Source organism: Monodelphis domestica, chromosome 1, assembly GCF_027887165.1.
Source record: "Monodelphis domestica isolate mMonDom1 chromosome 1, mMonDom1.pri, whole genome shotgun sequence".
Taxonomy (NCBI): domain Eukaryota; kingdom Metazoa; phylum Chordata; class Mammalia; order Didelphimorphia; family Didelphidae; genus Monodelphis; species Monodelphis domestica.
In genome coordinates, this window is record NC_077227.1 from 228,567,334 (window position 1) to 228,585,664 (window position 18,331).

Below are 18,331 nucleotides of genomic sequence, written 5' to 3' on the forward strand. Positions count from 1 at the left end.
CTACATTGCTTTACACAGGAAAACCTCACAGGGGGGAGATTTTAGCACTTCACTGGCTTAGACATGCTATAAACTTCAGCTGTTTTGCTGAAAAGGATAGTCCTTTCCATACTGTTCTCTCCCAGTGGTAAAGGTTCTGTGCCAAACAAGCAGGTTTGGAAATTCCTGTGGAAGAATCAGGCCAGCAGCAGCCTCACTTCAATCTGAGGAATTGTCAGTATATTGACAAATACCGACAATTTCCTTGAGTCTCCTTATGACAAATAAAAGTAATAATTCACATTTATGTAGCATTTTAAGGTCTGCCAAAAGGTTTATATACATTATCTCCTTCAATCCCTTAAGTGAACCCTTTGAGGTAGGTACTATTATTATCCCCATTTTTTAGAGGAAGAAACTGAGTCTCAGAGAGGTTAAGTTGAAGGCATTATGATTCAGGAAAAGAATGCTAAACTTGGAGTCATATGACCTTATTTTGCCACCTACGTGACTTTGGATAAGTCATTTAACTTCTCTGAGCCTTGGTTTCCTCATCTGTGAAATGATGAAGTTAGGCTAGATGACTACTAGGGTCTCTTTTAGTTCTAGCTCCATGATACTGTGATTTGCCCAGGGTCATAAAACTGATCAGTTTTAGAGTACCTGATCTCATGTCTTCCTGCCTATGAACCCATTTTTAATTTTATTATTATTATTATTATTTTTAAACCTTTACCTTCTGTCTTAAAATCAATCCTGGGTAATGGTTCTAAGGCAGAAGAGTGGTAAGACCAAGCAATGGGGGTTAAGTGACTTGTCCAGGGTTGCACAGCTGGGAAGTGTCTGAGTTCAGATTTGAATCCAGGACCTCCCATCTCTGGGATTGACTCTCAATCCATTAAGCCACCTAGATGCCCCCTTACTTTATTATTTTTAATTTTTTTTATTAGTTTATTTGTTGATTACATTAAATTCTCAGGTATCTTTCTCCTTCTCTTCCCTCCCTGCATAAGAAATGGCATCCCTTAACAAAGAAAAATCTGTATATGTAAACCTTGTCTTTTGTGTTTCTTTTTATCAGTTCTTTCTCTGGAAGTACACATGCACAAGTTATTCTTCAAATAGCTGCTGATAATGTTCTCTTAGTTCTACTTTTCTTCATAATTTCATTTAGGTCATTCCATGTTTGTTTTGCTTTTTTTCTTCTTTTTTTAAATCCTTACTTTCTGTCTTGGAGTCAATACTGTGTATTGGTTCCAAGGCAGAAGAGTGGTAAGGACTAGGCAATGGGAGTTAAGTGACTTGCCCAGGGTCACACAGCTGGTAAGTGTCTGAGGCCAGATTTGAACCTAGGACCTTCCATCTCTGAGCATGGCTCTCAATCCACTGAACTACCCAGCTGCCCCCTCATGTTTGTTTTGCTTTATTAATTAACCTGCTTGTCATTTTTTATGGAACTTGAGTATTCAATTCCAATCATATGGCAAAATTTATTTAGCCATTCCCCAATTTATGGGCATCCCCTCAATTCCAGTTCTTGGCCACCACAAAGAGAGTGGCTATAAATATTTTAGAATATACAGCTTTTCCTTTTTCCCTGATCTCCTTGAGAAACAGACCCAACAGGGGTATGGCAGGGTCTAAGAGTATACACACAGTTTTATACCTCTCTGGGCATAATTCCAGTCCATAATCATTCCAAATCCATAATTCCATATTCGTCTGTACTATGCTGTCCTTCAAGGACGTGGACATCTTCAGATTCAACTTCAGAATTCAGATTTTTACAGTGGGTGGAAATGACATTTTTTTTCTGTCTTAAGTTGCCTGATTTGTATGGAGACCAAGATTTGGATTCTGCTCTGACCAATGAAGTTGCCAAGTTCAGATAACATTGATTTACACAGAAATTAAAACTATGACCTGACAGATTGATTCTCTTGCTATTCCTCTGGTTCTGTGTGATGCATGGCTGAACAAGAAAAGTGATGAGCAATGTTTTCTAGCATATGATTAGAGGTTTGGCCTTGGAATCAGAAGGCCTGAGTTCAAGACCCAGCTCCACCACTAAATGGCTGGATGACTTTGGGTTAATTACTTTTCCTTCTCTGGATCTAGATTTTATCATCTCATAAAAAGAGAAATCTGGAATAGATTATCTTTATGGTTCCTTCTATTCTATAATCATTCATTAGAAAAAATGACTGAGCAGAATATTTCATTAATTGGAATTTTTCTCCTATATCCTTTAGAAGATAATAGTTCCCCCATAGAAAAGGTCCAGGGCGGTGGCAACTGAATAGGGTTTAGGGCCTTGGGTCAGGAAGACCTGAATTCAAAGTTGGCCTCAAACACTAGCTGTGTGGTCCTGAGGGAATTATTTAACCCCGTGTGCCTCAGTTTCCCCCACTGTAAGATGAGGATAATAATAGCATCTACCTCCCATGGTTATTGTGAGGATGGAATGAGATCATATTTGTAAAGGGTTTTTAGTACAATGCCTGGTATTTGGTAGGTGCCTAGTAAATATTTATTGATGAACTGAAATTCCAGAAAAGTTCTTAAGTCTATTCTGTGAGGAGGACCATTTGAGAAGTACTTCTATCTTCTCTGGATCAATATTCACACCTTATTGAGAAATGTTATGACCTACACACACACACACACACACACACACACACACTTAAAAGAAGCTCTACAAAATTGATATTTTTCAATTGACAGCTTCAGACCAGATTTCTCTGGCCAGTCTAACAATTTCTTCAGTCTCCTCATGTTCCTCTGAAGTCTTATCAAAGACAATGATGCCATCAGGGTACACAAATACTTCTGGATAGTTCATGTCCCTAACCACTTTCTCAGTCCACTTCTGGAAAATGGCTCATGCCCTCAAGACAGCTTGGGGTATGTGATAAAACTGATAAAATCCAGATTTTTTTTATCAGATTTAATTTGACCAGATTTAAAGTCTAATAAAAACAAAGACTCAATCTAGTTAGATAGATGAAAGCAGTCCTTTTCCTTTAAGTCTAGTTGTAGATAGTACACAAATCCAAGGCTGGAAATCACTGGTTGCTTAGCAAACAATCCAGGTCATCTTAAAACCTTGGCATAATGTACTCGTCCACTTTAGTCCTTTTTGTTCAGAGTCTGGTAATCAATACACATCCTTATCTTTCTGTTTTTCTCAGGCACCATCTCTATGGGTAACAGCATAAAGGCTGCTGCATTCTGTGATGATGCCATTAATCAGCATTTGTCCCTGGAGTCAAGAAGACCTGGTTTCAAATTTGGTCTCAGCCTAGTTGGATGACCCTGGGCAAGTCACTTGACCCGGTTGCCCTTGCCCTTCAGTCTTAGAGTTGTTACTAAGACAGAAAGTGTTATTTTTTTTAACCCTTATCTTCTGTCTTAGAAGCATACTGTGTATTGGTTCCAAGGTAGAAGAGGCAAGGGTTAGGCATTGGAGATTAAATGACTTGCTCAGGGTCACACAGCTCAGAAGTGTCTGATGCCAGATTTGAACCCAGAACCTCCTGTGTCCAGGTCTGGATCTCTATCTCATGACCACCTAGCTACCCTTGTCATAGGCTTTAAAGATATTTAACCCAAATAGCATTCATAAAAAGACTGGGAAATGATCTTAACTTGTGATCCACTACCAAGGAAAGCATTGCCATCTTTGTTCTCAGTTTTCACCATCACTGCTGTCCAAGGTCCTATAAACCTGGAAGGAATTGATGATGAGGTCAATGTGATTATCCTCACCCAAAACTGCTACAGAGGCTCCTCTGGTACAGGTTCAACCCACAGAGCAAGAACATATGAATAGTCAACGTGGCATGGCAGCCAGCCCAGCTTTAGATACCCGAGTCTATAATGATCCTGATGGCCAGCTCAGATATAGGAACTGAAAAGGCAGCTAAGTGGTACAGTGGATAGAGTTCCATGCCAGAAGTCAGGAAGGCTCCTGCCTCTGAGTTCAAATCAGGCCTTAGGTACTTTCTAGTTGTGTGATCCTGGGTCAGTCTCTTAACCCTGTTGACCTCAGTTTCCTCCTCTATAAAATGAGCTGGAGAAGGACTGTGAGGAATGCCTGAACAAGTTGGGGTGTATGATTGGGATGAAATACTATCATTCTATAAGAAATGATGATGGGGATGGTTTCAGAAAAAAATCCTGGGAAGTTATATGAATTAATGCAAAGTGAAATGCGCAGAACCTGAAGAACATTATAAACAGTAATAGTAAATGACTCTAGTATCTTTGCCAAGAAAATCCCAATGGGGTCACAAAGAGTCGGATGCAACTGAAAATGACTGAACCAATAGGAGCTCAAAGATTGGTCAGTGATGAGAGAATTAGGAGAATTAGACAGTCATTAGGCTAGATTTTGATGTTGCAGATAAAGCTGAAGTTGTAGTTACACATGTATTAAGGCAAAAATGCTAGAGATCGCCCACGGGAAGCATGCCTTGCATATAATTGCATGTTTCCCAGTGTACAGGTGAATTACTGCATGCTTGAATTTGCTTGTTTTTTATTTTGCTGATATGTTCATTTGACTGTGTTTTGTGTTATGCTCATACTATGGCAATGCCTATTTGCTAATTGTGTATATGCTCCTCCCTGTGGTCAATGATTTTATATATATATTATATGATATATTATATATATGTATGTGTGTATGCCTATTGTTAGTGTTATTTTTCAGTAAGTAGCTTTGCTTTGTTAGTTCTAATTGTTGCTTTTGATTGATTGCTGTGAACTGTGGATACACACATACTTTTGAAATGTGCATGTGTTATACATGTGGTCAAGCATGTTGATACCACAGTCATCCTCCCATGTGATGCTCTGTATGATGCCATAGCAATTGTATGTATTTTAAATGTGCATTTGCTTATTTCCATTTCAATAGTACCAAAGGTTGGGTAATGTGGGACACAAGGAAAATCACTCTTGCTGTTTTAAAATGCTAATGCTTGCATTTATTCTTTTTTTTTTTTAAACCCTTACCTTCCATCTTGGAGTCAATACTGTGTATTGGCCCTAAGGCAGAAAAGTGGTAAGGGCTAGGCAATGGGGTCAAGTGACTTGCCCAGGGTCACACAGCTGGGAAGTGTCTGAGGCCAGATTTGAACCCAGGACCTCCCGTCTCTAGGCCTGGTTCTCAATCCACTGAGCAACCCAGCTGCCACCTTGCATTTATTCTGAATATAACAGGTTTGGGATTTGCCCCAGTTAATCTTTACAAGGGACTGCAGGGAATTTTGACCTAAGGGGGAATGTAACCGGAATCACAAAACCTGTTGGTATGGGACTCTTTTGTCATTGGTAGAGACCTATGCTGCCTGCCTATGTGAGGGGCAAGATAGATTTGGGGAGAGTCGGGGAGGAGAGAGTTGGGAGCTTTTCTCTCTTTGTTTTTGGTAGTCTGCTAGATCTTTTCATGACAGTCACAATATATGATAAGTACTAGAGGAAATATGGAAAAATAGGAATACTTATGCACTGTTGATGGAGTTGTGAGCTAGTCCAACCATTCTGGAGAACAATTTGATATTGTGCCCAAAGGGCTATAAAACTGTGTAATATCCTTTGATCCAGAAATGCCACTAGGTCTGTATCTCAAAGAGATCAAAGAAAAGGGAAAAGAATCAATATGTAGAAAAATATTTATAGCAATTCTTTTTTGTGGTGGAAATTTACGGCATGCCCATCAATTGGCGTATGACTGAACAAGTTATGGTATATGATTGGACGGAATACTACCATTCTATAAGAAATGATGAAGGGAATGGTTTCAGGAAAACCTGGGAAGGCTTATATGAATCGATGCAAAGTGAAGTAAGAACCAGGAGAACATTGTAAATAGTAACAGCAAAATGGTAACAATAATCACCTGGGAAAGATGTAGTTACTTTGATTTATACAATGATCTATGACAATTCCAAAGGATTCATGCTGAGAAATGCTATCTCCATCTTCAGAGAGAACTAATGCACTCTGAGTAGAAATTAAAACTTTCTTTTTTTCCTTCCTTCCTTCCTTCCTTCCTTCCTTCCTTCCTTCCTTCCTTCCTTCCTTCCTTCCTTCCTTCCTTCCTTCCTTCCTTCCTTCCTTCCTTCCTTCCTTTCTTTCTCTCTCTCTCTCTCTCTCATTCTTTCTTTCTTTCTTTCTTTCTTCCTTTCTTTCTCTCTTTCTCATTCTTTCTTTCTTTCCTTCTTTCCTTCTTTCTTTCTTTCTTTCTTTCTTCTTTCTTTCTTTCTTTCTTTCTTTCTTTCTTTCTTTCTTTCTTTCTTTCTTTCTTTCTTTCTTTCTTTCTTTCTTTCTTTCTTTCTTTCTTTCTTTCTTTCTTTCTTTCTTTCTTTCTTTCTTTCTTTCTTTCTTTCTTTCTTCTCTCTCTCTTTCATTTGAATATTTGCATTGCATGAATTCACATGAATAATGGGTATCATATTGATTGCCTTCTTAATGAATAGGGGAAGAGCTGGAGGAAGGGAAAGTATTTGGAACTCAAAATGTAAAATGAAATAAGAAAAAAATGACTCGACTTTTGAAGAAAGAAGAAGAAGAAGAAGAAGAAGAAGAAGAAGAAGAAGAAGAAGAAGAAGAAGAAGAAGAAGAAGAAGAAGAAGAAGAAGAAGAAGCAGCAGCAGCAGCAGCAGCAGCAGCAATTGCATTTCCTTCTCTCAACAGAGACAGAGGAAGATAGTGACTAAAAGATGATCAGTTCCCTGGTTCACACAGAATCATAAGATCACAGCTCTGAAACAGAATTTAAATGTGATCTAGTTGAATTCCCTCATTTTACAATTGAGGAAACAGATCTAGAGAGGCTAAGTGAATTGTCCAACATCTTACACAGATAATAAGTTACAGACCAGATTTGAATTTAGCTACTTTATCTCCAAATATAATTATGATCTCTACTGTGACATGATAACTGTAACCACAGAGGCCCCTTACATTGCAACATGAGAGGTTTTAGTTGACTTATCAGAATCCATGAGGATATTAAGATTTAAGACATTTCTAGGATTATCCTAAGAAGGGCCAGAGACTCAGGGTGACAAAGTTCATTTTTAATGACTTAATTGATTCTCAAAAGTAAGATTTTTTAAAGTTCATGTAACTTAATGCTTGTTGTGAAATTTTGATGAGTATAATCACCTTTTTCTATTTTATTTTTGCTTATTTTTTCATATTTTAAAAAATTCTGAACATTATTAACTAAAATGAGCATTGCAGTATACATAGTAGAGCATCTCTTTTATGTACAGCTTGCTTTTTTCCTTTAATTATATAATAAATTCATCATGTTACTTTTAAATCTGCCTTGTTTGCCTGTGATTCCATTCTACTTTCCTTCTATTCTCATCTATGCATTTCAAAAAATGTTTTAATAATCCTCTTTTCTACTTTTTTAAAGGGGGGCAACTCTACCTCTATCTCTCCTCTCTCTACCTATCCTTCTCCCAACCTGAAAAAAACAACATTGATAATAGATATGCATAGTCAAGCAAAACAAATACCAAATTTGCAGTGTCCAAAAACGTATGTCTCATTCTACTCCTCTATATCTCTGTTTCAGGAGGTAGATAGTGTTCTTCATCATGAAGTCACCAAGCTGGCCACCAGAATCCTAATGTCTTTCAAATTTGTTTTTCTTTACAACATTATTTTTATTGTATAAATTGTTCTTCTGGTTCTTCTCACTTCACTCTGTATTCAGGTCTTCCCAGGATTCTTTGACACAGTATTCTACCACATTTTTGTACCATGTTTTGTTCAGAAACCCCCATAGTTTCCAGTTCTCTGAGGCTATGAAAGAACATTGTAAATGCTTTTGTATATACATATCCCTTTCCTTCTTTCTTTGATCCCTTTGAAGTATTGAGGCAGGAATGGTATTTCTGGATCAAAACTTATGCACAATTTAATAACATTTGGAGCATGGTTCTAAATTGCTTTCCAGAATGGGCCCAGTTCATAACTCCACCAAAAATGTGAATAAATGTCTTTTTGCTTATTTGTGCTTTTGTACCCTTTGTCGGCCCATATATGGAAGCCAGGCTCAGCACTGCAGCCTCTCTAGCAATGATATCTGCTTCTCATATCCCCAAGAGAAATCACAGACTGCCAAAGCCAAGGTAGGAGAGGGAAAGGAGAGCAATTCAGGAAACATTTTAGTGTCTTGGGGTTGGAGGAGGGTTAAATACTTCTCCTTTGTTGATCTGTATGCTTTAGAGAACATTGAGTACTAACCTTTCTAAGGACTTTTCTGTGTTTGGCTTTCAGGGATATGCGTTCCAGTGATAACCACAACCCTTGGACTATGACCTAGGGGTAGCATGGACCCCAAACTCCAAGTCCCCTGGAACAAAATGGAACTGAGAAGGGTAGACTATCTTTTAACTCCTTGAAGGGTAACATCCTCATTGGTCCAGAAGATGGGGAACATCACAGTGGGCCCTTCCTCTAGCAACTGTACCATTGACCATACCATTCACCAGACTCTGGCTCCTGTGATATACATTTTGGTTTTGGTGGTGGGTTTTCCAGCCAATTGCCTCTCTCTCTACTATGGCTACCTGCAGATCAAAGCCAAGAACGAACTGGGGGTCTACCTCTGCAACCTGACTGTGGCTGACCTCCTCTATATCTGTTCCCTGCCCTTCTGGCTCCAGTATGTTCTGCAGCATGACAACTGGTCCCATGGAGACTTGTCCTGTAAGATCTGTGGCATTCTCCTCTATGAGAACATTTATATCAGTGTGGGCTTTCTCTGCTGCATTTCCATTGATAGGTACCTGGCAGTGGCCCATCCTTTCCGCTTCCACCAATTCCGCACCGTGAAGGCTGCTGCCGGGGTCAGCGTGGTGATCTGGGTCAAGGAGCTTCTGGCTGGTGTCCATTTCCTCATGCATAATGAAGTTGTGAAGGATAAGGACCAACACCGGGTCTGCTTTGAGCATTATCCCATTCAGCCATGGCAGCGGACCATCAATTATTACCGGTTCTCTGTGGGCTTCCTCTTTCCCATTTGCCTGCTCTTCTTCTCTTACTGGGGCATCCTGCGGGCTGTACGGAGAAGCCACGGCACTCAGAAGAACAGAAAAGACCAAATCCAGAGACTAGTATTGAGTACCATGGTTATTTTCCTCGTCTGCTTTCTGCCTTATCACGTCCTGCTGGTTGTACGAAGCCTGTGGGAAGATAATTGCGAGTTTGCCAAGGGAATCTTCAACCCCTACCACTTCTCCCTCCTCTTGACCAGTTTCAACTGCGTGGCTGACCCAGTGCTTTACTGTTTTGTGAGTGAGAACACCCACAGGGATTTGGCCAGGTTGCGCAGTTCCTGCTTTGGCTTCCTGACCTGCTCCAGCAGGAGAGGGTCCAAGGAGTCCTACCCATTGAGCAGCCCAGAGGCCTCTGGGAAAAATGAAGCCCAGAAGGAGGAACCTGAGTTGCTAACTAAACTCCACTCCCCAGGCCAGGTCATCTCCTCTCCTGGAGTGATAGGGCCCAGCGCAGGAATGTCAGACTAGACCCAGTCATTCAGCCTAGAGGGAATCAGTGGTATGGTCTGTAGTATGGAGCTGTCTTCTTTCCAAATGGACCCTGGCTTCACCTACAAGTTCCTCCTAGGTCATTGCCCAGCTAAATAAAGCCTGAAAATGGGAAGAAGAGAGGCAGGCGGGTAGAAGGAGGTAGAGGAAGGCAGAAGAAGGAAAAGGTTCCTCATCCTTGCTAGGACTTCCTTCATTTCACTCATCACTCAACAGTTTGACCTCTGCCTCTCCCCTCCTCTTTTGACAATATACAATCTCTTCATGACAAATGAAAGTGAAAAAATGAGCTCTGGGCAAATGTTGCAGCTCAGCCTAGTTCCCCTAGCCCCAACTTCCAACCTCTGCTGGCTCCGGGAATACTCCCTGGGACACACAGGCTGAGTGAATCAACTCCTGCAGATTCCCAGGCTTGAGAAGGCAGCAGCACATCCAGGCAGCCTGTGACTGCCTCTCTGTTGCCTGGGAAGGGAAACAGGGATTGTGGCCTCTAAGGCATTTTCAAAGAAAAAACAGAGAGGGTGCCAGTGTATTGTGAAAGAAGAATTATGGACGGGTGCCGTGATAAAGAGAGTGGCAGGTGGGGTATAAAACCATTTTCATAAGAAGGTACTGTTGTATGTGTACGTTTCCAATTAGTCCTACCTAACCAGTGTGCCTGGGTCTACATTTCCCATATTGCCTGCTCCTTTCCGTTAATGAATTGGCATTAAAATGTACCTTTATTGTTTGAGGAAAAGAGAGACATGAAAAAGCTATTATCATCCATTTACTCTACTAGTCCATGTAAAAGAATGAGGACAAAAGGATAAGGCATTCTGATGGGAAAAAAGAGATGGTCCAAATGTCCTTCTGTGAAAAGGGGGAAGCTGCTGGACATCAGGGAACACAATGAGGTTTCTGAGTTGGGAGGTCAAGGAGAGAAGGATAGAGGATTCCCTAATGGATCCCCAGCTTGAATTTTTACCGGAGACTTTGAGCTATTGGAAAATTAATATTGGCTGACCTTATTCACTGCCCTGGGCTTTCAGGAAAGGCTGGGTGGGAGTGGGCCAAATATGCCATTCCCATTCTCTTTGTCTATTGAAAAATAAATCTCAGGGGGCATGAAGGCTTCAAGTATTCAAAGGGCCATCATGAGGAACAGAGATTAGATTTGTTCTTGCTTGGCTCCAGAGGACAGAACTAGGAACAACAGATATATGTTACATGGACAAATCCAATGTAAGGAGAAAACTGCTAATAATTAGAGCTGTTCAAGAAATCCCACTCCTCCCATTTTTAGTCTTTCACCTCTTCGTTTCTGAATTCAGCAGATATTTCAGATTCAGTTTTATTATGCTCCAAGTAGGAAGGCAATGCATGTCAGCGAGGGCTTCTCGCAAGGCAAGCCACCCCAAAGTTTCCCATTTCCATCTGCCCAAAGGCAGCAGGCTCAGGAGCCGCACGGGGAACACAGAAGGGTGTCTAGAGTCAATATGCCCGTGTCCTCAGTAGCAGCCAGACCCCGGAGAATGAGAGCAGCAAAGAACTCTCCTGGGATGATGGTCTTAGAATGGCCCTCCTACATCAAAAGAAATTCCATAATGGAGGCCACCTTAATGGAGACCTTCCTCTAGTTCCCTTCTAGTTCTCAAGTTAACCTCTTAGATGCTGTTCACTTTCTCTGTCACTGGCACACGTTCCACAGCGTTCAGCACCTTCAGTCTGAAAACTTCCTTCCTTCCATGGCTAGGAAGCCTCTAGAACTAAGCCTTGCTATCAACTCCTCCCTGGCTTCCTGCCCTGGTTAACCAATTCAATTTAATGGAAATTTGCTTGAGGACCTACCTGTGGTAGACCCTGGCAACCATCCATGTAAAATGAGATCCCTGACATCATAGAGCCTAGAATCCAATAGACTTATAGTTAACTATGATACACAGTAATACATGGGAGTAATCATAAATTATTTACTAAGTAACCGTGGGCAAGTCACCTTGTTTGTCCCGCTGATCCTCACCTGTAAAATGAAGGGATTGGACTAAGTGGCCTCTGAATCCCATCTAGCCCTAGATCTCTGATTCTGTAAACTAAGGTCTCTCTCACTCTAGCATTCTATAAATCTATAATCTGTGTTTTTCAGTCATATCTGACTCTTTGTGACCTCATTTGGAATTTTCTTGGCAAAGATAGTGGAATGGTTTGCCATTTCCTTCTTTAGGTCATTTTTTTACAGATGAGGAAACTGAGGCAAACAGGGTGACATGACTTACCCACAGTCATACAGCTAGTAAGAGTCTGAAGCCAGATTTGAACTCCCAGATCAAAGTCTTTCTGACTCAAGACCTGACACTCTATCCACTGTGCCACCTGGCCATCCATGATTTGCATTAGAGGGATGCAAACCAGGTGCTGTGTGAAGTAGAGGGTCAAGGAGGCAGTTCATGCATGTAGTGAAAGATTATTATTGATGGGAGGAAACCCAGAAGGCTTTTTGATAGTTGAGATCCAAGAGATAGATGGTAATTCAGCAGACAACCTTGTTTTCTACCTACAAGATTTGCACCAAAGCTTTTCTCTGGCCCTTCTTGATCCCTCCCTTTTTTTTAAAACATTTAAAAAGTTCTAGGATTGTTCTGCATTGAGAAATCAGGAGTGGTATCTTGGTGCCATGGATATTTATCAATTCAAGACTTGCTCCTGACAATTACTGTGTGATCCTAGGCAAGTCACTTGACTTTTTTTTTAAGCCCTTACTTTCTCTTTTATTAATTCTAAGACAAAAGAGTAGAAAGGGCTAGACAATGGGGGTTAAGTGACTTGTCCAGGGTCACACAACTAGGAAGTATCTGAGGTCAGATTTGAACCCAGGTCCTCTCAACTCCAGGCCAGACACTCTGTTCATTGTGCTACTGAGCTATCCTGAAATCATTTAACTTCTTGGTAGCTCAGTTAACTCTCAGCTGCAGGGCAGGTACCAGTCTGCATTGGTAGAGAGGGACTGGCCATTCACTACACCCACAAAATCACAGATCTGAACCCCACCAAAGTTATTCCATCACTTACTGCTCCTTCTACCAATATGAGTCACAACCTCTATCACTTAGTGATAAATTGTAGCAGCAAAAACAAACAAGTGACTTATCCTCTGGGAGAGGATCCCCTTTGGACATTGCTACAGTGGTTCCCAGAGAACAGACCCAGTCCGATGTCCCCACACCCATCCTCAATGCCTTTATGACCCGGTATTGTAGTTGGACTTTAGTGCAGCCTGATTGCTTTCCTTCCATTTTTTTAAACCCTTGACTTCGGTCTTAGTATCAGTTCTAAGACAAAAGAATGACAAGGGATAGGCAATTGAGTGAAGTGTTTGAGACCAGATTTGAACCCAGGTCTTCCCAACTCCAGGCATGGCATTCTATCCACTGTGCTTTTTTTCCTTTCCTTAAAAAAAAAAAAAGATATTGTGAGCTTCTCTCGGGCATCTATGGACCAGTCCAAAGTCACCATTTTGACCCTGTGATGCCCTAAGTCACCTCCAAGACCCAGTGCCAAGTCGAACAGTGGAGAAAGGGCTGGTTTGGGGGGAGGGAAGGGACATCTATCTCCAGATCTTTTCCCAACTACAGTTTTCCCTTCAATCCTTCTCTTTTTTTCTTCAGGGAATTTATAATCCTGCCATGAACGATCCATTAAGAAAACGAAGCAGGTGCCAAAACCCTTTAATAATGACTGGCATTTACATGGCACTTTAACATTTGCTGAATGCTTTGGGTCCATTATCTCATTTGATTCTCACTTTAGCTTTGTGAGGGAGGTTCTGTTTGTCAATCACCCACATTTTCTAGGTGAGGAAGATGACACCCCAAATGTGACGAGCCAAAGGTGACATATCGAGGAAGCAGCAGAGATGGAGAAGTATGGTTCAATGATTGGAGAATTGGCCTCAGAGGGAGAAAGTTTGAGCCTCTGGCTCATCCTGGTCGTGCACCCATGGGCAGACCTCTTAACCACTCAGTGCCCAGGCAACTTTTTTCCCTTTTTTTTTTTTTAGAATTTTTAACTTCTGTCTTAGTATGAATTCTAAGACAGAAGAGTGGTAAGGGTTAGGCAATGGGGGTTAAGTGACTTGCCCAAGGTCACACAGCCAAGTAGTATTTGAGATCAGACTTGAACTCTCTTGACTCCCAGTCTGGTGCTCTATCCCTGGTTTCAGGCAACTTTCTAAGACTATAAATTACCGAGAAAGATCAATCTGTTTTGGTTAAGCCCTCATAGGGAGCTCCCTACACCAATAAAATCACAAATCTAGTTTTATAAAAAAGTAAGGGGCAGAACTTGAACCCAGGACATCTTGATTCCAAGACTAGAACTCTTTTTCTCCTGTGTTAACAGTTTTCAAAGCATGGTCCCAAGACCCCATGGAGTCCCAGAGAGCCTTTCAGGGAATCTGCAAGGTTAAAATGACTTTTTATAGCAACCCTAAATTATTTTAATTGGTTATTAATATCAATAGATAGAACACATTATCCAAAGTCCTTTAGGGAGGGGTCTTCAATCATATACTTTTTTAACCCTCACCTTCCATCTTAGAATCAATACTGAATATTGGTTCTAAGGCAGAAGAGCAGTAAGGGCTAGGCAATGGGGGTTAAGTGACTCACATAGCTGGGAAGTATCTGTGGCCAGATTTGAACCGGATCTCCCGTCTCTGGGCCTGGCTTTCAATCCACTGAGCTACCTAGCTGCCCCCAATAATTTTTTTTAAGAATGTAAAAAAAGTTCTGAGATGGAAGTTTAAGAATCCCTGCCCCATGATGTCTTCTCTAGTCCCTGTTAGAGATTTTCTTCATCACTAAGGAATTCAGATGCTCTAGATTTGGAACAAAGGGCAGTTAAGCAGCAGTGGATGGAGCACTGAGTCTAGAGGCAGAAAGACTCACCTTCCTGAGTACAAATCTGGCCTCATACACTTACTAGCTGTGTGACCCTGGGCAAGTCACTTTCACAGTATTTGTCTTAATTTCCTCATCTGTAAGATGAGCTGGAGAAGGCAATGGCAAACCACTCCAGTATCTGGGCCAAAAAAAACCCAAATGGGGTCAAGAAGAGTCAGAAATGACTGAACAGCAACATAAATTTGGAATGGGAACCTAGAAAGCAGATATTCTCCATCCCTAAGATCAGCTGTCGGATTCCCTCTTAAAAACTCATATGGCAGTATAATACAATAGAAAGAGCATTAGCCCTGGAGCAGAAGGGCCTGGATTCAAATTCTGCTTCTGATATTTCCCTGACCTCATTTGAAAAAGCCACTTAGTCCTGGGATCTCAGATTCCTCTTCTCTAAAATGAGGGGATTCACTGGATTGCCTCATAAGATTTAGTCTATGATAATTTCTCCCCACCCCACCCTTTCCCACCTGCCCCTGCAGAGCTAGCCCCTGGCGAAGGGAAATCTGTAGAGAAGGTTTGGGAAAATGAACTCCAGCTGAACTGTGTGTGTCTAGGTCAGTGATGGCGAACCTTTTAGGGACTGATTGCCCAAACTGCACCCTTGTGCAGCATGTGAGCCCCACCCCCATTTCTGCACTTCCCACCCTTGCTTAAGACAGGGGAGGGAGGAAGTGTACCCATTGGACTGCTGGGTAGAGGAACAAGTGAAGTGAGGAATGTCCTCAGGAATGCATGGATGGGGGAGGGGAGCAGTTACTTCTGGCATGCATGCCACAGGTTCACCAGCATGGCTGTAAGGGATGGATGGGGTGCTGTTCTCTCAGCAATTGCCCAAACTTAGTATGTGATCTCCCAACTCTTCCAGCACAGACTGTCACTCCCACTCCCCCAAACAATAACTAATTAAGCTTAACCCTAACTAACATGCCTGTAGTAGCCTGTAACATTTCCCTTTGAGAAGGGAAAGAACCCCAGACTGTCTTATACCTGGAATGAACTTACCTTCCCATCTGCCCCTCAGAAGCTTCAGTTTACCATCATAGGTGCAACTTTCTACAAGAACCCTTTGCTGATCTCCACCTCCCTATCCCTGTCCCCCCCCACTCTATGAACCCTCCGTACTCGCCGCCCCCAGCATTAGAGATCTGCCCCTTCTGAAATTACTGTGTATATATTTATAAGTTTACATATTGTATCTACCAATAGATTGTAAGGTCCTTGAGGGAAGGAACTCTTTTTTTTTTTAGTCTCTGTACCCCCAGGGCCTACCCCAGTGCCTTGCACATAGTAGGAAGTCAATAAATGCATGTCTAAAATTACTGAATGGGAGGGGGGTACTTTCACACCCTGCCTCTGAAGGGAATTTTTCTAGGACCATAGAATTGTTGGCACACTCGTCTTCTGGAAGATTAAAAAAATATATATTATTTGTTGTTTTAAAGTATTTTTCTCGTTTCAGTCTAGTCACCAGGAACGGATTGTGCTGAACTGAGTGTATGTCCTGTTTACTGTGGAGAGTTGTATTTTTGTACAGAATTGTCTCTTTTACACCAAATATGCATGTGCTGTACTATGTATTTGGATTGATGCTGCTTGCAAATAAACCAGTGAAATGAGGACTCACGTTATTATTATTGCATGCTTACCTTATTGTGCCTGCTAACCTAAGCTCCAATTGCTTAGCCCTCACTGCTCTTCTGCCTTGGAACCAATACTCGGTGAGACAGAAGGTAAGAGTTATTTCTCTTTGAAGCTCCCCTGGCACCAGGTACACAGGGCAGCCTTATTAATGTTTGTTGACTGAATGTATATAATGTGGGAGATCTGGGCCTCTCTTTCCATGTGGCTAATTTATAGTGTGTGATTCCCATATAACAAGGCTTCATAGTGGACTGTTCTAATAGAACGTAGGCTCCTCAAGGCCAGAGAATTTCTTTTGTCTCTGCTGGGCACATAGTAGGTGCTTAATAAACACTTGCTAGATAATCTGTTGATTTCTCTTCCTAAAGCTCAGGTCTGGTCCTGTTGTTGTCCCATCCTCCTGATTCCAATGATTCCCTACTACCTCCACAATCAAATGAAAATCCTCTTTGTGGTGTCCAAAGTCCTTTGTCACCCAGGCCCCTTCTACCTTTCCAGTCTTCTCATATCTTATTCACTCCCACTCATTTTGTGATCTAGTGACACAGGGTGCCTTGCTGTTCCTTCCACAAGATACTCCATCCCCCAATTCTGGACATTTTCTTTTCTTTCTTAAACTGTTACCTTCTATCTCTCCAAGTATTGGTTCCAAGGCAGAAGAGCAGTAAGGACTAAGCAATTGGAGGTAAGTGACTTGCCCAGGGTCACACAGCTAGGAAGTATCTGAGGCCAGATTTGAACCCAGGACCTCCTATCTCCAGGTCTGGCTCTCTATCCATTGAGATACCCAGCTGTCCATGCTCTGGGTATTTTCAGTAACTCTCCTCCATTGACAACCTAGAATTCTCACCTTCCTCATCTTTATCTCCTGGCTTCCTTGGTTTCCTTCTAGTCCCATCTAAAACATCGCCTTTAAAAGAACACCTTCCCTATCCCTTTACTGTTCGTGTCTTCTCTCTTGTTGACTATCTCCAATTTATCCTATCTAGATCTTGTTTTCACAGGATTGTTAGCAAATTATTTCCCTATTAGACCAAACTTCTTAAGAGGAGGGACCCTCTTTTGCCTTTTTTTTTATTCCCAGCCGTTAGTGCCCAGCACATAGTAGGTTCTGTAATAGCAAGAGGAAGATTGCAAAAAGGCTTGGCAATGTGAACTTCTAAGTGATTGACAGGGACATATGATGGAGAGTCCCATGGGAGCCTGGGTCAAGATCTGGATGAAGATTCCAAGGTTCCAATTGAAGAAAAACTCTCTCCTGAAGAGGGTTTTGGAGATTGGAGGTTTTTCTGTCTGTCTACCAGGTTTCTGGCCTTTGGGAGATACCAGCTTGAGTGAGAGAGATCCTGCTTAGACTGGCTGCTGGCAGCTGGACAGAGAACTAAAGAACTACTTCTCTACTGGATCTGCTTTGGACATTTTCTTCTGAAGATCTTGGCTCATATTTTGGACTCCATTTGTGAGATTTTGTTTGGGGAAACAATGTTTTCAGCTTAGATAAATTAGGTTTTAAGATAGGCTTATAGGAATTAGGTTTTAGGATTAGTTATAATAATTTTCCCTTACCCTTCTATCCTCATTTCCTCTCAACCTTCCCAAAATAAAACAGATTTTTTATGTTTCCTTCTTGTTCTTTCCCCTAACAAATCCCACTATAACAGTTCTTTATTGATCAGCTGAACTAAAGACCAAGCGAGGTGGCTTGGCCATTCCTGAAAAGCTGGAGTGTAGTCTTCTGGTGGAGATTAGGCATCTCCCTTTCATCCCAGCATGGTTGGAAAAAAACATTATAAGTAGAGGAGGCTAGGACAGAATTCTTGGCCTCCATAGAAGCCATTCGTTCAATGACTCCTCCACTGTCTACCTCCTATCTTTCCAGTTTCATTTCCCATTGTATTATTCATCTCTATATTCCCTTTCCTTCTACTTCTTATTCCACCTTTGCTCTCATTCTCACCCATGCACAGGGCATAAGGAATGAGGACTGGACCTCTGATTCCATTGGAATAGGGAGTTCCAGGTGAGGAAAAATCCATCAGTTCAGGTTGTCACCTTTTTAGCAATTTGTAGTCTTAAACATCATCTCTGCAGGAGAGTTTAATCAGGTTGAGGGTAACCAACAGGCCTCAAACACATTGGTGAGTTGGAGGGATGTTTGGCCCAGGCATTTGGAGAATTCTCCTAGTGGAAAGGATGGAT

The 18,331-nt window shown here is 41.6% G+C and overlaps 1 protein-coding gene across 2 annotated transcripts in view; it reads left to right on the forward strand.

The window, feature by feature from the left end:
- Positions 1–16,119, forward strand: part of GPR68 (G protein-coupled receptor 68) — a 54,545-nt gene extending 38,426 nt beyond the window's left edge. For both annotated transcript variants that reach the window (XM_056810519.1, XM_056810520.1), the window contains one exon: positions 8,284–16,119. In XM_056810519.1, the coding sequence (XP_056666497.1) occupies positions 8,436–9,533 (1,098 nt within the window). In that variant the 5' untranslated portion in view covers positions 8,284–8,435 and the 3' untranslated portion in view covers positions 9,534–16,119. The remainder of the gene's footprint in view (positions 1–8,283) is intronic.
- Positions 16,120–18,331: the final 2,212 nt, after the last annotated feature.